The sequence below is a fragment of the Oryzias latipes genome, chromosome 4, assembly GCF_053564925.1.
Source record: "Oryzias latipes strain Hd-rR chromosome 4, Olatipes_Hd-rR_3.1".
NCBI lineage: Eukaryota > Metazoa > Chordata > Actinopteri > Beloniformes > Adrianichthyidae > Oryzias > Oryzias latipes.
The window spans coordinates 10,224,747-10,245,822 of NC_136240.1; the positions used below are offsets into that span (position 1 = coordinate 10,224,747).

General features: G+C 42.3%; 2 protein-coding genes across 8 annotated transcripts in view; one reads left to right on the top strand and one right to left on the bottom strand.

The window, feature by feature from the left end:
* atp8b3 (ATPase phospholipid transporting 8B3) overlaps nucleotides 1-19,111 on the bottom strand; it is a 29,026-nt gene extending 9,915 nt beyond the window's left edge. For 4 of the 7 annotated variants that reach the window (XR_002289945.2, XR_013655520.1, XR_013655519.1 and 1 more), the window contains exons 1-7: nucleotides 5,833-6,324; nucleotides 2,161-2,252; nucleotides 1,918-2,031; nucleotides 1,310-1,408; nucleotides 854-915; nucleotides 467-539; nucleotides 209-279 (exon numbers count right to left, since the gene is read on the bottom strand). Coding sequence is in view for 4 of the 7 variants with exons in the window: in XM_078945766.1 (XP_078801892.1) it covers nucleotides 209-279; nucleotides 467-539; nucleotides 854-915; nucleotides 1,310-1,408; nucleotides 1,918-2,031; nucleotides 2,161-2,252; nucleotides 5,833-5,857 (536 nt within the window). In the remaining 3 variants the exon portion in view is untranslated. Of the gene's footprint in view, nucleotides 1-208; nucleotides 280-466; nucleotides 540-853; nucleotides 916-1,309; nucleotides 1,409-1,623; nucleotides 1,743-1,917; nucleotides 2,032-2,160; nucleotides 2,253-5,832; nucleotides 6,325-6,535; nucleotides 6,645-18,984 lie in introns of those variants that run through there. The other 3 variants (XM_078945768.1, XM_078945767.1, XM_020702262.3) reach the window with 3 other exon arrangements.
* LOC144991861 (uncharacterized) lies at nucleotides 18,954-20,281 on the top strand. Its single transcript, XM_078945769.1, has 2 exons — nucleotides 18,954-19,068; nucleotides 19,360-20,281. Exon 2 carries the CDS (start codon nucleotides 19,373-19,375, stop codon nucleotides 20,162-20,164), a length of 792 nt encoding a protein of 263 aa, XP_078801895.1. The 5' UTR covers nucleotides 18,954-19,068; nucleotides 19,360-19,372; the 3' UTR covers nucleotides 20,165-20,281.
* The last annotated feature ends 795 nt before the right edge of the window (nucleotides 20,282-21,076 follow it).

Here is a 21,076-nt window from a genome sequence, read left to right on the forward strand (position 1 = left end):
ACTTTGCTCTAAACTTCTAAACCCTACGGCTGATTATGATCTTTATGCCAGTGATAAAGATCCACAACGGCAACAACAAACCTCCCAAACGTTTGCCTCATTCTTTTGTGACTTCTGTACAGTTTAAATACATCTTTTGATCCCAGCATAGAGACAAAACGTCCTCATGACAGTTTATTACGCAGAATAGTAGAATCTTCATTTTTACCCGTCAATGTCGGCCGTCTCCACGTAACATAAGCTGTGAGGCTCAGAGCTGCAGAGAAGCAGAAGGTCTGCCTGTGAGGAGAGAAGCCAAACAGAACTAAGATGTTCAAATTCAGCCTCTGCATCCTGTGATGCTAAACAACAGAAACAGGTCATTGATTTAGTTTACAAAAGTCTCCCATGAACTTTATCAAAGCTACACCAAAACACAAGAACAGACAATCAGAGAAGTGCATGTTTGAGGAAGGCTGAGGCTCACGGGGATGACTTGGTCTTTGCTGATCCGCAGAATGTCTCCAACACACAAGTCTTTCCACTGAGCTGATCTGAAACTGAGAGAAAAAACAAAATTCATTTTCATGTCATTCGTTTTTGGATTTGACCAAACCGGCGGTCTGGTTTATGTGTGATGGTAGTTTCAGACACAACCCACATGCAATACAGTCACTGCAACCTTAAGATGAATCAAAGAGAAGATTAAACATTCATCCGCGTTACCTAAGCAGACATTTCCTTTGTTTGTGTGTTTTTTTATAGACAGTCATGACTTTCCACAACATCAACCCTGACGTCTGTAATTACAGACATTTACACTCTAGAACAGTTTAAGTCAAGCAGAGACAATTAAAGCCCAGAGCTCCCTCACCTTTGGGAGATGAGGACATCACAGCACCGAGAGTTCACCGCAGCATCACAGCGTCTTCTGGCCTGAAATGGAGACACTGCATAAGAGAGAAGACCAGAAGGTGGCGAGGATGGGGGCATGGGGGGGGGGGGGTACCATTATGGGGCTTTACAGTGACACCAGCTGAGAGATTTACACCCCCCACTAAATGATTAGTCAATAGAGAGGGGCCAAGCAGCCGTTTCACCCAGAGCTGTTAAGGACCGTAACTCAGAGATGCACTTAAGCAGCTGATTCACCATGCAAAACATCACGCCTGCATTTAAAGGAGCTTTGATGGTGGGACAGAAAATTGATGCTGCAGGGATGACAGCTTTTTCCAATGACAAGAGGACAAAGAGTCAATGAGGACAACGAAGGACAGAAGACCACAGGCATAAATCCATGCAGGAGGAGATGCTTGTGATAACCTCTCACCATGTCGTTGGCGAGGTCTTTGAAGGCCCTGACAGAGAGGACGACGAGCAACGGGATCATGGTGATGTACCACGGTATGGATGAGATGGCCGGGACACACTGGCGAGGGCAGAACAGAAGCAAAAACAGATGTCATCATGTAGGTGAGGATTTGTGTTGTGTTTTTTAACAGTCGTCTGTGAAGAGTTCCTGCAGCATTGATGTGGGAGGATGGAATGGACCAGCAGTCGTTGTTCTACATGAACATGCAAGTTCAGCCCCTGAAGAGGAACATGAAGGGGATGAGAGCGGCTCTTCAAAAAGAACAAACTCACATCGCCGTCTTTATGAACAGCTTTATTTTAAAACTCCTGCATTTCCTGACACGTCTCCTGATAAAGGAAGTTTTTGATTTATCAGCAGAAGAAACTTCTTCTGACGGAATGAAAATTGCCTGAAAACAAACAAAAAGGTAAACAGAATCAACGTAAAGGCTGAGACCAAAATGCTCCCAATCCCCCCCTTCATACTGAGGCTGAATCCTGGTGGGGGCTCTTTTTTTATCTTTCTCATTCATTAAACTAATCCATATGATGCTATTCAAAACAAAGCAGAAGAGCAGATCTGACCTGCAGCACCACCATGAGGAGGAAATAGAGATTGGCAGCTCTGTGGAACTGCTCGAACAGCGTCAGGGGCAGGAAGGTCAGGGGGGAGTATTTATGACTGTGCACCGCGTTGCCCTGCCAACCCAGAAAAGGGACAACAGGGGGGTTAGAGAGGAGTCCTGGGACATGAGTCCAGCAGGTAACAACACAGGGATGCGTGGTGATGTTTTTGCATCAGGTTGGGTCATGGGCGGGGCTTCTTACTGCATATCGCCCCCATTGGAAGCAGAGGAAGGATTTCTTCTGTCTGGCTGTGTGGAAGCCCCGGCCGTTTGCTCTCGCCTCCCATGTGAAACCTGGAGATCACAGCGTCAGTTTGAGTATGAACTAATGTTCAGTAACTGCATGTGACAGAAGGACAGATACTGAATCATCATGTACCTTTGATATTCAATTCAATTTTTCTTTATTTCAAGCACAAATGAAAATAAACACAAGAGTTTAAATAAGAGAGATAAAACAAGACAGTGTACTTGAAAAGGAGTGGTTTGAAGAGAAATCTTGTGTGATCTCACCTCTTTTTACAACACCTGATGATCTGTGTGTTTCTATTTACAGTTTTGTACATGTTGTACATTCACATTACATTCTGCATAGCACCTATGCAGACGTGACATTTTTGTATTTGTTGATCATTTCTTGCTTTGTACAGTTCCATCAGTGACATCTATAGTTTTTTTTTGAATACATGTAAACTTTTGTTTTGTTTTAAACCTTTCATCCAGTCTTTTACATAAATCCACACCACAAACTGATAAGCACATTTTCTTTTTTGTACTGCGAATGCACTGCTTTTTGAAGTTCAGCTGATGTCATGTAACTCCCATCTCTGTCCTTGAATATTTGTTGTATGTTTACTGGAAGTAAGTTATTTTTGGCTTTATACATGATGAGGGCTGTTTTAAGTTTCACTAGTTCCCATAATTTCAATAAACCCGATTTTAAAAATATTGTGTTTGTGTCCCATAATCCACAACATGAATTATTCGAAAAGCTTTTTTGCTGTTTTGTAAGTATTTCCCTAAACTTCCACACTGTACTGTAAATATGGAAGTATTATCGATAAACATGCTTTGTGAGTGAGTGTTGTTCCCAACACTGATATGCTTTTAGCAAGTTTAGCTTTGTTCCTGCTTTATTTGTGGTTTCCAGCTTGTTTTGTCGTCCATAAATACTCCAAGGAACTCAATTTCAGTCACTCTTTCCAGAACATGATTATCAATAACAACTTTTATTTCATTTTTTTTCCTAACTTGTACTGTCCAACAGCTGAGCAAACAGATGAGAGCTTTAAGCCTCTTGTGTTGGACATATTTTACTGTTACAACAGGGGTTATGAATCTTCTGACACACAAGGTGCCGATTGAATTAACCCCTTTTTGTAGTTTAGGCTGAACTTAATTCATCTTACTTATATTTGTAACCATTTTTTGTTGGACCGGACCGTAAAGAAAAGGAGGGAAAAAGAGAGAGGGATGTTAGAGAGGGGGGTAGGAGGGTGATTATAGAGGTGTGTGTGTGTGTTTGTTTGTGTGTGTGTGTGGGGGGGGGGGGGGGGGGTAAAACCATGAACCAGCAACAAGTTGCTGGTTCATGGTTTTATTCACTACAGTTAGGTTCAGATCTCATACTAATCTAGGAGAGCAGGGCCTGTACACACACCCAAACATCACAAACACACCTGTTATATGTTCACATACAATTTGTTTGTAATTTGTTAGTTGATGTTTATCCCCTGATTTGTGCAATGGATTTACTTTAGCTTTTTTTTGTGTGGAATTGTTCCAGTTTAAAAGGATACATTTTTGATTTTTGAGTTCTTTGATGAATTTTAGAATTTCGTTCACATCCATGGGTTTCAAATAGATCGAGTTTGGATTTCTTTTAATGCAGTGTTCGACAGTTTCCATTTCTGATTGATAAGTACAGTTTGCCTACTTTGCCCCTGTTTTTTTTTTTACAACATATTCATTGAACTCCTTAGTCATATCCTGAATGTTGTTGCATATCTCATATTTACCAACTAAAGAGTCTGGTTAATTTGTTTTCTCTGCATGTTTTCTAATTACACTGTTCAATACTTTCCAAATTTCTTTAGTATTTGATTTATTTATTTTTATAAGTTTTTTGTGTAATGGTCTTTTTGCATGTTCTTATGATACTGGTTAATTTGTTTTCATATTTTTGTATTGCTGCTCCTCTTTAACCGTCTATTTTTTAAGAATTGTTTGTATATATTGTTCTTTTTTTGCATGTGTTTCTCAGTCCTGTTGTCATCCATGGGTTTTTATTATATTTTTTTCTATTACAGTATTTTGTAAGTGGGCAATTTTTGTCGTATATTGTTGTAAACTCCTGCATACATTTTTCACAAGCTGAGTTAACGTTGTTGCTTTCATAAAGGGTTTTCCAAGTTTGGGCTTGTAGTTCTATTTATTTATTCCTCTGTTAGTTTTCTTCTGTAAACTACTTGCCTTTCTTAAAATTTGCTCTACAAACACAATTATTGTTAGCAAATACCGGAAGGTGGTCACTAGGGGTGTTATGATACTCGTGGTTGTATCGAACCATTTCGGTTCGGTTCACTTTGTACCGTTTCGGTAGTCCCTCCCCCCCCAAAATGTATTTTTGCGCCGAGGCGGAAGCAATGTTAACCATGAGTTTCCGCCGAGACGCCATTAGGTGACGGATGTGACAGTAAACATGCCAACAGTATCACCATAACTAATGCAGACGCGAGGCCAGAGATTGAGGATCCCACCCATCTCCTCACACTCCCCTGTGTGGAAACACTTTGGCTTTGTTTTCAGCATCAATGAAGGGAACAGAAAAGATAGCGTATGCCACAGTAACACATCTAATGTACTAACGCACTTAAAACGGCATCACCCGAGAGTAAAAATCGGGTCTACAAGAAGAAAAATCTGCAAGTTAAAATGTTTTTTTCAGGCCAATGTTAATTATCCAAAGTTTTTGGGTTCTGACAGCTAATAGTTTTATTATTTTATATAGCAGATCACCTACATAGGTCAATTTTATTTATTATTATATAAAACCAATAAATGCATTTTGCAAGTCATTTTTTTCTGCCGTTTTGTACTGAAAAATTACAGAAAACATACCAAACCGAATTGAGATTTTAGTGTACCGTCACAGCCCTAGTCGTCACTGATGTCAGTCATCAGCAACCCACTTTTGTTCCGTTTTCTAGACAGTTTGTGAATATATTGTCTATCAAGGCTGCACTATTTGTTGTTATTCTGCTCGGTTTGTTGATTAATGGATATAGGCTTAAACTGTACATTGTATGAGTAAAATCTTCTGTCGTGGTGTGATTTTTTTTGGGTTTAACAAATCTATGTTAAAATCGCCACAAAGAAGTATTACCTTTTGGGGAAATATTAGCAAACATGTTTTCAATAGCACTTGTGAAAGTTTCAATGTTTGATGCAGGGGCTCGATAAACACAACTGACTATGACGTTACTCTCTTATACCATACAGATCTCTACAGATATATATTCCATGACATCATAAATACAGCCAGACATTGTTTCCATTGTGTTGTGTATGCAAAGAGCCCCCCCCCGCCTTGTTTATTTTTCCTATTCACACAGTAAAAATCAGAGCTGTCAAGCTGGAAGTGTAAGCCCTTCTCTGCCTTTAGCCGGGTTTCTGATATTGAAATGTTTTTGAAAGGTTTGTTGATTTGGTTACACAACAGAAGCAGGAAAGAAGGGCTGCTGGACCCAAAAATCCTCAATCTTTAATTCATTAAGAAAATAATCAACTCTGTCCTTCCAGTAAGTTTTTGTTCAACACAGAAACATGAAACAATGATTAACATAAAGAATGTTGCTGAAACTAAAAGACATACCTGATTGAGAATCGTCCTTAACCATGATGTAAAGCGGACTGGAACATAAAGACTCTGGGAAGATGGTCTCTCGGAGGCTTGGTTCAGTTTTGACACATTACTGGACGTTCTTACAGACACGCGGCTGTCAGATAGTCACTGTCAGTGCTAATGAGCTGAACGCTCCCCTGCTGCTCCTCCACAAACTCAACAAATGTTGCTAAGGTGAAAGTCCGGCTGCTGTCCGTCTCCAAAACACAGAGGCGTCTAAACTACAAATAACAAAGATCCGTTTTGAAAAAACTTTACATTTACTAGAAATGACAGTGAGCAGAAAAAGGTGGCCTGTTTCCCTCAATGCCGTCAGTCTGGAGCTCCACTCACCGCAGACCAAAGAGGTTTGGATTAGAGGCTGTTGTGCTTTTCCATTCATCTCCCTTCTTTTTGGATTGTTCCCACCCCCACCCTTTATTTCCACCAGGTGCAGCCTTCAGTATCACAGCCTGAACTCCCAGTCAGGGAGGAGCCTCCAGCCTATCAGATGTCACAGCATAAAAACACTTTGCATAGAAATACTTTGATTACAGGTGAAGTTTGGGAGTGTAAGGTTTCCTGACATAAAGAACATTTGTGTTTTTTCCCCCTAAATCTTTGTTTCCCCTCGAACGTTTTGAACCTGAGAAAGCTGTCGGGCCCAGAGGCAGCAGAGGGAATATTCACTTACAGGTCTAAGAGAGCTGTAATTGGACAATGCCCCCATCCACGAATCTTCTTTCAGATGATTTAGTTCACATCTCAGACGGTTTTTCTGCAGAAACCGAAAATGACAAATTTGATCAAAAGCAATAAAACCCACAGAAATGCAGTCTGATATTCTGGAGTTCTGAAAACGTCAGATTTTAATCATTTGGGAAGGTGCGATAGTCATGCGTGAGTGTGGTGGTGGGGTACAAAAATGCAAAAAGCTTTTTCCAACCAAAGTTCAGACAAAAACATGCAAAGTTCATTCATGTTTTGTTTGATCAGACTTAGTTCTGATTTCTACGAGGAAACGGTGAAGTATGAGGCGTCAGTCTGAGTCCTTCTCTATGGAAGTCCAGGACATTCATTTTGGAAGTCAACAATAAATTGTTTTACATGAATCTAACGCCACCTGGTGGAGGTGAGCACCCACTGCTTACCTCCACCCATCGAAGGAGGGTCAAACAGGTGAAACTGTTTGTGAGGCGAGTGCTGAACAACGGCCGCTCACTGAATTGATGCTAACTCGCTGTCAGTTAAATTCAGCATTTGTGGTTTCATATCTCTTTGTCTCGTTTTTTTTCCTTAGAGAGGACGCCCCCACAAACCCCATCCTTGCCACCATCAACACCTAGAGCTGCATGTATCCTTGTACGCCTTGTCTTATATGCTTGAATGTGCGTGCATATCTAGGCCAATCTTTCCTATCTATTTTTACAGCTGTGTTGTGCAGCAGAGTGGTTAGGGTGATGCACCAGTGGTGTGGCAAAGGTGCTATAAGGCCTCTGCAAACGACAGATATTCAACAGTCCAAGTAGCCTCACTGACAGTTTAACCGTCACCCATCGCGGCTGCCAGGCCTCACAACTATAAATACATATATAACACAAAGGACATCTCTCCCCACTAAACCCAGAGACTAAGCCAAGGCCCATTCATGAAAGCATAGAAAAAAACTCTGACATTCAAAAGCAACCTGACCTCAACACAAACAAACACGTTTTAATAACCATAAGTTGTTATGCAGAAAAAAGTAAACAGTTCATGATTCATAAATGTTAACATGCTAACATACGCAACTCCAGTTCCTTTGGGCTTTTCCCTTCAGGGGTCGCCACAACCAATCAGCTTCCTCCATCTAACCCTGTCTTATGCATCCTATCCTCTAACACCAGCTACCTTCATGTCTTCCTTCACTGCATCCAGAAACCTGCTCTTTGGTCTTCCTCTAGACCGCAGGTGCCCAAATCCAGGCCTTGAGGGCAGGCCTGCAGCTAGGTCTCCAGAAACCCTGCCTTATCTACTGCTGATTACCTGGATCAGGTGTGTTGAGCAAATAAAGAGCGTCAATGTAGGATGGTAGGAAAACATGTACACCGGCCCTTGAGGCCTGGATTTGGGCATCCCTACTCTAGACCACACACACCATGCTAGCAAAAACAACATACACAACCCGGGCGGCCCATTCCCCCCTCTTAGATTAATATTATATTGTAGTAATATTGTAATGCCAAAAGTGTAGATTTTCTATTATTGTCATTATTATTACCATCCGCTATCAGTTCCCTAGAGCATGCAACTCATTATTAACATGTTTGAATTAAATTTAATAGCAATAACAATTAGTTGTTAGTAGGATGCTAGAAGTTAGAAGCTGGAGAAAGTATGGTGAACTGGGGTTCTGTCCTCTATTCTCATCTACTTCTCCTGTCCTCTATTCTTGATCATGTATTTATCATTTAGTTCTCCATGCCGCTGTTTGGTGCACCGCAATTCATGTGTTGCCCATTGAGATGACTGTTGTTGTGATACTGGACTATATAAACTAAATTGAATTGAATTGAATTGATTACACAATATACTATTATACACAAATATAACTGTGGCTGAAGAAAGGTCAAGTCAAAGTGGAATCTGGTATCTTCATAGAATCTTCTGTTTCAGAGAGAAAGTCTGCCGAAGACGAGCTTCGAACACAGAAGAAAAACCACTTCTGCCTGAGCAAGACCCACATTCTAAAAAATTACGATTGGTGTTGCTGTAATTTCACACACACATATTTAAACATGCACACACAGCTGCATGCACAGCCACACATACATGTAAATGCAAAAACTCACAAACACACACCTACAAAGACACACATGCACATAGACCCAAACACACATGCATAAACAAACCTACAAAGACACAAATGCACATAGAAACACACCTGCATAAACAAACCTACAAAGACACACACATGTTTACACAAACCTGCAAAGACACACATGCATGAGCTTTCACCATGAGAGGATGAAGAGAGGAGGAGGAGATGTTAAATATCAGTTCCTCATTTGTGCTCAGAGCTAAATGGAATTTGTGGCTTTCAGCAGATTTCTAAGTGCTGATTAGACCAGAGAAGCAATGAAAAGCAGCAAAAATATTTGGCAGTCATTTCACTGAAAGGTCCTCCAAGACAGCAGCTCAGAGGTTTTATGGGTTTTTGGTCCTTTTGCTTAAACATTTGTTAGTTTGTTAAATCTGGGTAGCCGGTGGACTGAAGTCTGTCTTCTGCTCCTCATCATCACAATGTTTCAGTTCTGTTCATTTTACAGTGTTTTACATGCTAAAATAAATGTTTCCACACAATTTGCAAAATTCTACTCCAATGAGCAAAACACCTCAGCAGATTTCTAAGCAAAAGTCCGCTTCAGTGAGCGAACTGAAGTCACTCTGAGCTCTCAGGAGAACCACATCCTCCAGGTGAGGACGCACACATGTGCTAACTTGAAAACCCAGCACTCAGGTGGGCTATAGAAGGCAGCAGGTGAGTTTACCTGTCTGAAATGAGCCAGAAGAAGAACAGGAGTGAGAATGACAGGGGGAGCTCAAAGAGGAAATGACAGAAGTAGAGGAAGACGAGAAGAAGGCAGAGGAGGAGGCGCAGGCTGGAGGAAAAAAAGACTTAAAGAGTTGCTAGAACCTGAACAAAGAAGACTAGGACCAAATTTGACCCCAGAAATCTGTGCAGGACTTTTTGATCTTGTTATCAACCACACACTAATAGAAACTGAAAAAGGGTTCTTAGCAGAAAAACAGATAAAATAACCACACAGCACATTGAAAAAGAAGCCTGCTGCACTCATCATAACAACTGTTCACTGTAACACTGTGGAGCCAGTGTCCTGACATTAAGATATAAAAATATATCTTGTTCCCACAGATTATTATCTTGTTCCCACAAGATACTATTCCGTTCCCACAAGATACTATTGCGTTCCCTCAAAATACTATTCCGTTCCCTCGAAATGATTAACTCGTGCGAGCACACAATAATTAATGCGTTCGAACGCAATAATAAATCCGTTCGAACGCAATAATTATTCACGTCATAAATCATTCACGCGGATATGCTCTCTGTACGCCGGCAAAAGCAGCTTTCAGCGGTAACTTCCGTGTCTCTGTGACCCACATTCGTTCAAAAAAGGAACATGAAAAGCAAAAATGACCACTTTATTACCGTCTCAATGAATATAAGAAAAATATCATAAGAGTTATGATAACTAGGCTGCTTTGTCATACGATAGCTCCTGCTAGGCTACTACTAGCGCCGCCGCAGAGCTCTTTGATGTATGCCGGCATTTGGGCAACTGGCTGGTCGGTTGACAGACAGCTGATATTGTAAATTGTTGTAAATTGTTGTAATAAAGTGATCATTTTTGTTTTTCATGTTCCTTTTTTGAACGAATATGGGTCACAGAGACACGGAAGTTACCGCTGAAAGCGGCTTTTGCCGGCGTACAGAGAGCATATCCGCGTGTATGATTTATGACGTGAATAATTATTGCGTTCGAACGCAATAATTATTGCGTTCGCACGAGTTAATCATTTCGAGGGAACGGAATAGTATTTTGAGGGAACGCAATAGTATTTCGTGCGAACGAGATAATAATCTGTGGGAACAAGATATTAATCTGTGAGAACAAGATATATTTTTATATCTTAATGTCAGGACACGGGCTCCGTATAACACAGTGGGCTGCTTGAGTATTTCTTCTATATATCCTTTTTCCATAGGATTGTTTTGCCATTGAAGGAAGTGTTATGGAGGAAACCTTGTGATCCAGACAGATGGAGAGGTGAACACTTCCAGAACTCTTGTTGCTTTCACAGTAGTTTGTCTTCGGTCAAAGTGTTTGTCTTTCATGCAGTCGTTTATTTTTGTCTACAGATTTTTGTTGTTTCATTGTTGGTCTGTTACTGGATCTAATAGTGCTTAGAAATACTATAAAAATTGAAATCTTAAGTCTTCAGCATCAGTGCTGTGTGCTTGGTTGTCAGATTATTGCGTGTCTTTTTGTGAACATTCTCCCTGAAATTCAAACTAATCAAGAGGAACATTGTGAGTTTGTCACTATAGTCTCGTCTAAATGATCCCTAACATACAAATTTCTGGTCATAAATCCAGAACATGCTCTTTAGTAAAATACATAGATTGTTTTTACAAATGTGTTTTTTTTACAGCAGTGTGAAACTGGCTGCTTTAGTGTCTGACCACTGAGGTGTGTGTTTGTGAACTAATGTTTACACCAAAATGTGTCATTAGGCAAACAATATGAGAATCATACAAAAAGAGTGTGGTCTTTGGATAATTGTGATTCTATTTGGAAAAAAAGAACCCAGTTTTTTAATATAAGTGTAAACAAAAAAAGACTGTTACAAAGCAGCATGTCACGACAGACGTCTGAAACCAACACAAAAGGTAAAAAAGCTTCAGAAAAACTCACAATTGATCTATTATGACGTCCAGAGCAAACGAAGGCAGAGAAGAAGAAAAGTCCATCTATGGAGGACTCAGGAGAGAGCTCCAGACAGAGTCTGCTGAGGCTGAATGGAGTCTGAGAGGACAAAACATCTGGAGGAGGACCATGTTACTGCAGCAGAAGAGCGAAAAAGGTTAGTCATTACAGCAGAGAGAAATGAGAATGAAAGTCACCCGAGTTTATGATTTTAATGTAAACAGAAACAGAAAAAACTCACAGAAAAAGAATGGAGCATGTGTTGGAGGTCACACAAGTTAATGATGTGAAATTTAAAGGAAAAGAAGGATCATCGTAGAAAAAAAGCCCCCTTTCTGTTTATTTGCCATGTTGTGGTTAAACCATTTTTCCTCATGTTTCAGTTTAATTTGTATGATCTCTGGATGACTTCTCCTACAGGAGTAGCTCCTACAGGAGCTGCTGATCGTACTGTTGACGGTTTAGTGAGTGTCAAACAAGAATTGAGGTCAACGGAAAAGCTCCATGATAGTGTCTGCAGCAGAAAAGATGAGTGATCTGGAAAATACAAACTTCTCATCCAAACGACTGAGAAGATGAGAAGAACTCAGCAGTGGAGACAGAAGAACTTTAAAAGTTGATCAGAGCAGTGCAGCACTCCAGTATTTTCGGAAGAGGACACGGTCAGGTCTTATCCTAAGGCTAGAAGTTTCTTTTGACGAACCAAAAAAACACTGGAAATTGAGGTTCTTCTGGGCCTGGAACCACAGGGATCTCCAAACCAAAGTGAACGAAAAGACTCAGGAGAACCTGATGAACAAGCAGGAAGGGCAGGAAAGACATGAAAGGGTCTGAAAACGTGGGTTTGCAGCGCTGCTCAATCTTCGATGTTACTGCTTACACAACTCTTGCATTGAGAAGAGAAACAGCAGAGCAAACACATTCATCACTTCACTGCTCTTTATCACACTGTTAAAAATACCGACCACATTTCCACTTCAAACTCGATGTCAACACCAGCGTCCTTCTTTTATTAGTATCTCATAGGACCTGTGAAGCACAGAATCCTCAGACCACTCCCATCATCAGACCAGCGCGTGAGAACGTCCTCAGCGCAGGAAAGCATGCACATCTGAGTGGCCTACATTACTACTGCAAGCCTTTCATGTATGGGAACAGATAGTTCCCACTGCAGCTGAGAGAGGAGGGGATATCCTCTGCACTCGCTGAGGCTCCACTTCCTGTCAGAAATGTTTAACACCTCTGCGCCCAATCAGGAATCAGGCCAGAAAACTCTGGGCTTGCAGAGGTCCTGCTCTCAGGAACCCGGAAGAAGCTACAGAGATGCTGCACTTGCCAGGCCAAGCACAAGCAGGACGGGGGGAGGAGCATGTGGGAAGCAGAACCACAGCATCAATAATGTCTACCAAAAAACCAGACCCCCACCCCCCACTACCCCTCACTCAATGAGTCACCTAGTGGTTTAACTTTCTGAAGAAACGTGTGGTGAACAGAAACGAGGTATCGATGCAGAAACTGGGGTTTTGAAGACATTAGAGCAGATTTGAGAGCCTGCAGAGAATGTTTCTGAAAGAGGGGGAACAGTTCTGACGCGTCTTCCTGTAACTCTGAATGTTCTCCGTCAGAGGAACGTGGCTGTGCTGAAGGTGTGGAGAAACCCTCAGGTGAAGAAGGCAGCAGCAGCTGCTGCTGCACCATAAACCTATTCATACTGAGACTCATCAGTGCTGGTGTTGTTAACAATGTCGAAGAAAAAGAACATCTTTATCATTTTAGGATGAATAGGGTTCTTGTACAACTCTAAAATGTTCTGGCCTTTTTTTAATTTTTTATTTCGCGTGTATATATTTGAGGTAATTAAATGTAGTTGTACATATACTACAACAAAAGTTTAAATGTTTTGAATCATTTTTAAACCAACAGATAAATTGAAAACTATAGGATTTTTATCTCTAAATAACACAAAAGCGGCGCCTAAATCAGCATCATGGACTGGATGGGCCTCAGGGAACTGGAAGCGTTGTTAGCCATCAGGCCCGCCTGGCTCGTATATCTGAACCACTGAAGGGACGCCAGGTCAGCCTACTTTAAAATGTCTGTCAGAGCGGGAAAGTCCCAGAAACTCCATCAAATGCAGGGGGCTGCCGGGGAGCTTCACACCTTGGTTTGAACTTGTTTTTACATTACTCTGTAGAAAACAAACTAACCATAGAGGCGGGGCTTCATGTAGGACATGTTCTGACCATCATGACTAAAAACAGTAAAAACAAACAAACAGCTGATTAACCCAATGGAGGTTCAACGATCAACACCAGGAGGTGTCTGCACCTCCTCACTTCTCCATAGACTCCCACAAGTCATCTTCAAACATCCTCCTGACTAGTGTTCCCTCAGGTTCTTCACCTCACTTCACCTTGGTGCACTCAACACATCCTCTGAGTTCACTTGCAACCAATTCAAGAGCTTTGTTTGTTTGTCGACCCTGTCGACCCTCCGCAGAGGTCCCAGCCACACTCAGAATAAGATACTTGGATGAGCAGTGAAACATGATAAATCCGGATGCCGTGACTCGTATTCAGGAAAAGGTCACCTGGAGGAGTGAGAACCTCGTGGACATGTCCTCATCAGAGTTATGATGAGCTTCTCCATCAGCTCCAAGCAAACCACGAGAGAAAGCAAACTCTGAAATGTTACCATTGCCCAGTCTGTTCCTGTGGTTCTCCAGGATTCATCAACTCTGCTTGAGTCAAGAAGAACCCAACGAGGCATCCTTCAGTTTTTTATTCAAGAGATCCTCGATTGAGTTGATTTTCTGATCTAACAGCCACTTTATGATGGAGTCTTTTGTCAAGGAGAATGATGAGAAGAGGTTCTTGCTCTTCTCTGACTCCACATCTCACAAAGAGAGCTTTGCATTTAGTGAGCTTCATGCACCAGCACAACACCAGCTGGGAAAAAGCCTGAGGAGGTCAAATCTATAAGCAAAACCTAAAAACTTCAGCTGAGATTATTGAAACCAGCTAACAGTAAAGATGTTACCTAAAGACGACCCAGAGAAAAGTCCTTTTAATGTAAAAGTCTACGTCTAGAAAACAGATCAAATAAAACATCAGGAAACATTGAGAAGAAGAATCCAGACCAGTCAGATCAGAAACGAGCATTCTGATCCCCAAGACAGAAGCTGATTCCACAAACTCATCCTCTTCAGGGGCTTCATGACCCCCCCGGGTTAATGTGTACTGCAGACGTTTTTGAAAGTTGAAGCAACATGTAAAGGTCATTGATAGAGTTTATGTAGTTATCATTTGCTCACACACACTGGTATCACCCTAATATGATTGTATCTCAGTTCTGTCTTTCAGTGAGAAAACACTGACGTGAAAAGTGCTGATTATACAAGATCTGATCTTTCTGTTCTCGCTGATTGAGTGACTCACTTTCATGTAATTAACCCCTGCCAACAATTAAAATGGACTGCATGCACTGGGAAGACAGAACTGCTCTGTGGCAGTTTGCGCTGTGACAGACGGCTTCTCCTTCTCCATAAGTCTAACAAAAATTAGTTTCCTGTGTGGTTCCTTTTCTTTGTTAAGAAAAACTCAAAACCCCGGCAATTTGGTGCCGTGACCCGGATCTCAACATATCCACCGGTGGTGGACTGAGAACGTGCTGAAGTTGTGCGAATGCCCGGACAACTTAGGTCGTCCAGAAGAAAGTCCAGGTAGGTAAATTCCTCGCTATGCCAGCGTCATTCGTCCAGTCCTCATCTGCCAGCGGTGGATTGACGAGATCCAACCGGAAACGACGAACCACAGGACGAGTGAGTTTTGCTTACGATCACTGTGTTTGAAGTTAAAGGAACTGAAAATAAAATAGCAGAAAAGGTTACTGGCTTACGGGTATCCAGTCCCAGTGTAAAAAGTAAAAGTAGCAGAAAGGCTTCTGCTATGCAAGTAAAAAGTGCTAAAAAACGGAAGGAGAGGTATTTTAGAGACCCTCTCTGGATTTGTACTCCTGTAAAAAGGCAGTACTAAAGTGACAGGAACTAAAAATTAAAAAGTATAATAATATATAATAAATATATTTCCGCATAAATATCAAAGTGACCTTGGTGTCGGAGATTCGAGCTAGTTCGGTCTCTTAGGATCTCGGGACATAGCGTGCCATACCTCCTGGTTGGCCAGGGTCACCAAAGTAATCTCACATTTTCCATTTTGAACAACTCAAAAGTGTTTAGATGGTGGTTAACCTGTGAGTTGAAACAGCAGCACTGGCAGAAACCTAGCTGTGATAACATAAACCAGTGGACTGCTGAAGGAAACTCGCCGGCCCCCATTTGTGACTATGGGTAATAAAATGAGTAAAACCCCTGACGGGGCTCCGTTACAAGGAGATGAAAAATATATGCCACAAAAAGTGCCAAACAGTCTGCAATTTGGTTAAAATAGAAAAAAAAGTATGGTGTGAAAGTACAGCTGAAAATAAAAGAGTGGAAAGAAGTGGTTGTTACTGTCACAAGTAGCTGTCACTCAACCCCTCCTTGACCTGATTTACGCCTAACCAGAGACCATGACTGATAAGATACAATGGACCCCAGAGGCAGAAAAAGCATTTACAAACCTTAAACAAAATCCAACAAACACTACTACATTACAACTACCTGATTATTCCAAACCCTTTGTGCAGACAGTGGACTGCAGGGACGGGTTCATGACCTCCGTTCTTATCCACGGACAGCCTTTTAAACTGTATTTTAGACCTTAAAATGTGGATGGGAGACAACTTTTTGCAACTCAACCAAGACTTCGGGTGTCAACGTGAGTTTACGACGTCACTTTTGAGCTAAAAAACACATGTTGAGCAAATAGCCACATCAGATGTTCGGCATGTTCAGACGTGAAGTTGACGTTTTCTACCAGATCAGCAACACTTCTGAGCAGCCAGCTACAGAAAATGATCAATAAGAAAAAAAACGATAGCATTTGTTAATGTGTCCCATAATCACTTCATGCTCAGACAGTTTTCACTAAATGTTGGTGTAAAGCAACACTTGAGCTCTTCTGCAAAAGTAGATATTTATTTGGACAATTAGAATATAACTGTATATGTCTGACAACAGGTGTTGTTGCATCAGCCAGCTTTAATCAGTTACATGAAGCTCTTTATCCAACTGTTTAAATTCAACACAAGCTGCTCTAACGCTGCTCCACCTCCATCACAAATCTGGGATGGGTCGTCTTCCCTTTAAAAGACCTGAGGGTTGAATGTTGGCTGTGAGGCTGCGTGGTCACAGTGAGTCAGACAGAAACCTCTGCTGGAGTTTTCTACAAACCCCCACATGACCTGGACAGCCCCAACACTGAACACAACACACAGCTTTTACTTTGGAGGCATTTCTGAGAGCGGCTGTGGATCTGAAGGCGAGATTGTTTTTGATTTAAGAGTAAAACTTTTATTGTGATGTCATCCCCTCCATCAGATGTTCAATGCACCAAAACTAAAAGTTTCTGGGCTAAAAACTCCTGAGAAAAGACTTCAGCTAAAATCATTTAAGTTCTCTGTGCAGAGAAGAGGAGTAGACTCGTCAAAGATGACGGATGGGGGCTCGGCTTGCTCCACGCCAACAGTCCCACCCAGAACCCAGAGGTGGATTTCTAATGAACTCCTGCCACTCTGCAGAAACTATGTCCTAGAAAATGACAAAGGTTTTTGGATTTTGGCTAAAACGACATCATCATAATGAAAAGAGCACGAGAAATGCTTTGACAATAGATCAGACGATGATCTGAGTGGGACTTCAATGACGCTTTGACCTCTTGGCCACATCAGCCAAGAAAAGAGATCCTGATGGAGTCTGTTTCTGGATCAAAAAAAGGTTTTAAAAATTCTGGAACTAGTTAAAAAGCTTAGAGGAAGAGTTTGGCCATATAGTTTAATAGTTTATTTAAAAGGGAGCAGTGCAATTTAAAAAACCTCCACAAATGATTAGAAGAGCCAGAATTAGCCAAAGGCTAGTTTCATCCTCTGGCCTGATGTTACAAAGCACACACACACATATATACAATAAAATACACATACAAACATTTACTGTACAAAAACCTGAAATTTCACACCACAACACATCACATCACAGATGTTGGCAGCTACAGGTGTTGATAAGCCACACATGTATTGGAAGTGTTCCTGCCCAAAGGAATACAACCATCGCCCCTGACAGAGCCTGGGGTCCCGCTGAAAGCCGTGTCTTTGACTGACAGCCAGCTGTACTTTGTACATCAGTTTCATGTTAGCAAATGTGTGAAGACTGTCCTAGTTTAAAATATTACATATTTTAAATTACACAGTGATGGTAGCTGCTTGATTTCTTTTTATCCATTACTATAAGTGATTGTAGAAAACATCCAGCGGTTTCTGAGCAGCCTGAGACTGACTGTTTATATAAGAGTGAAGTGACTGAAAATTCATGGATGAAAACACATTTTTGCTGCTTCAGGTGACATTTTGTTGCAAATTGCATGAACATTTGCAAGGTTGAACTTAATTTTTTTACACAATTTGTTAATAGGGGCTTTAAAAGTAAGCCGTGAATCTATTATTAACCTGAGATATTTATACTGGCTGGCAGTTTGTACTTTTTTCTCCATGTAAGTAGGAATTGGGGGATTTATCTCAGTGAAACACATACAGTTTTAGAGATGTTTAACTGCAGACAGCACTGCTGCAACTAAGTTATGACACAGTACACAATTTTAGTGAGTTTAGCTGCAACAGTGTCTTTTGTACGACTATGAACAAAGAAAACTGTGTCGTCTGCATCCGTTGAGCATTTAGCTTCAAGACACACAATGGGCAAATCATCATTATAGAGACTAAATAAAAGGCTCTATATTGATGCCTGGGGGACTTTTTACTTTGAATAGGAGTTTTTTTTCTTCTCTGTTTTCTGAGCACGCTCAACAGGAATTACACTGAAAACTTTTGATATGCATCACATTTACAGGTTATGTTGTTTTGACAAATGGAACTGAATGCAACAGTCTGGACTCAGTTAGTCAACAAAATTGTAATCAGTGAGGTTTTAGTTTGGCTTTGATGATGATGATGCTCTTCATGTTTAACCTGTGTCCTGTGTGGGCGGGGTTTAAATGTAGTTTTTTATTTTCAGTCTCAACCTGAAATTATTATATATATGGTGTGCGTTATGAGTTTAGGGTCGTCGGTGCACACGGTTGGTAATTATCGGTAACAATGACTTATAGACTGTTTACTGCATGTTGACACATAAAACCTCATTTACCACTGCATTCACACCCCCCTCCGCACACGCGCGCACACTTGACACATTTGTCAAGATGGAAATTGAGACAACCCCCCCCCCCCCCCCCCCGGTGGGTTTTCAAACAGGTGGACCGCTGCGTCTGCTGCAGGGGGCGTGACGACTTCAATGGAAGATTTCCGGTCACTTTGCTCCGTTTATCTGAAAGGATAAGCGGCCGTTTGTGAAGGACTCGGTTCTGTATCGAAGCTGCTATCAACAGAGAGAGCGAGTGGTTGCACGCGCACCGCCCAGCCCGCCTGCAGACGCCCTCCCCCCTCTCCCCCCGACAGAGAACGGTGAGAGTTGTGAATGAGATCACTTCTAAACTTCTACCTGAGACGCTCCTGAGGTCTTCAGTCGATCATCTCTCTCTCACAGGCGCCCTCCTCCTCCTCCTGCTGCTGCTCCTCCTCTCAGGTGAGTTCCGCCGCTGATCGGTTGGACTCCGTGAAGTTCATGGAGGAGCTTCAGGTGTTTCGTTTCGACCTGTTTGATTATAGAAACTGTTGGAGCTTCAGGTCTGAGTCAGACTTTAGAGATCTTCAAAGCCCAGAATGGGAAGTTCTGTGGATTTAGACCCAGTTCTGCTGCTCTCAAGGACTTCATTACAACTTATTAAGGGTCTCTTTCAGAGGCGCACCTGCACTTATGACAGTGAGTGAGTGAAACTCTGAACTGATCATGTTTCTGACGTCGTGAAACCCGCAGAGCCTCCCGCACCATGAGCAGCACCAAGGTCAAAGGTTCGATTCCCCCTCGGTCCTCTTGCTCAGCGGACAGCCTTCTCCCCACGGCGCTCCCCCACCAGATGACACTGGACCCCGCGCGCCTGCGCGCCTGTAGCAGCCAACTGGGGTCCGCGAGACGCCGAAAGAGGGAGATGATCCCCGCTGACCAGAAGGACGCCACCTACTGGGCGAAGCGAAACAAGAACAACGAGGCGGCCAAACGGTCCCGAGAGAAGAGGCGGTTTCAGGACCTGCTGATGGGGGGGCAGCTGCTTGCTCTGACTGAGGAGAACGCTCAGCTGCGCGCGCAGCTGCTTAGCCTGCAGTACCGCACGGGTCTGAGCATGGACGGTAACCCTCCCGCTCCACCTGCCAATCTGCCCCCTTTATTCCGGGGGGGGCTCTGGGGCTCTGCTGCTGTCATGGAAACAGGAATGTACCACTATGACGACACAATCAGCTGTTTCAGCCCAGCCAGGAGAGTTGGCGTCTTTGACGCAGTAACGCGTCACTACTGCATGACACCGCAGGGCCAGGGCCCCCTCAATGGGCATATCTCCAGGCCCCCCACTGGGCCCCTGGTCCTTTCTGCGGGGGTCAACCGCATCATGGACGCAGAGATAGATGCTCAGAGAAAGGTCTCCCCCAGTGAAGATGTCTCCATGCAGAGTGTCCTCCCCCCCAGAATCTGTGTCCCTCCTGGACACGCTCCGCCATGGCTCCACCGCGCCATGCTCACCTCAGAGCTACGTGTTTCCTTACCTGACTCCCCCCACCGCCTGTAACCTGCTGCCCTGGAGCTCCTCCTACCTGGCCACGCCGTCCTTTTACCCTGGCCTCCTCCCACACCTGCAGTGGAAGGCCATAGGGGTGGTGGGGCTGAGGTGTGGGTCTCAGCTGTTCACCTCAACCAGTACAGTTCTACTGAAGGCGGAGCTGGCTTCTGGAGGCGGAGCCACATTTTGAAGTAGGGGTGTGTCTGGCGATACGATACGTGTCCCGATATTTTACCAAAACATATTTTCTTTCTTTTGTTGTTGTTGAAAAAACGACCTGAATTTTAATGTCTTCCACTGTAATGAAATGGTCAAATTCAGTTTATTTACTGATCACAATGTTAATCACTGCAACTGTATCTCATATATGAGTTGCGTTTACCAAAGCAAATTCATAGTGCTTTTATTTTGGTAAGGTAAAATATAGAAAGGGAACAGTCAACATTGTCTGATTTCCACAACAAAATATTTTTTAGTACAGTAAACCCTTGTTTTTCACGGGGGTTACGTTCCAAAAAGAACCCGTGATAGGCAAAATCCGTGAAGTAGAAACCTCTCTTTTTTTCAATTATTATACAATTAAAAACTTATTATAAATTGAAAAGAAAGAACAAACCATTTTACAGGCTCAAGCATTTGTTACACAAATAAAAGTAGAAATTTTAGAAAATCTTTTTCAACAAATAATTGCTGTACTGTACTGTCGAATAATAATTTTAATCATCAGTGTGAACAGAAAACTTCAAATTGCGGAGATTAGCCCCGCCCACCGCGACCCGAGAGTAATTGAATTAAATGGGAGAAAATTTAAAATGATGAATAAAAAAAAAAAAGTACAGTGGGACAAATAGCGACTCAGGTGTATTTCACTGCTCATCAGACTGAGCCGCTGCATCCTGACTCTGCTCTGCAGTGTTTTCT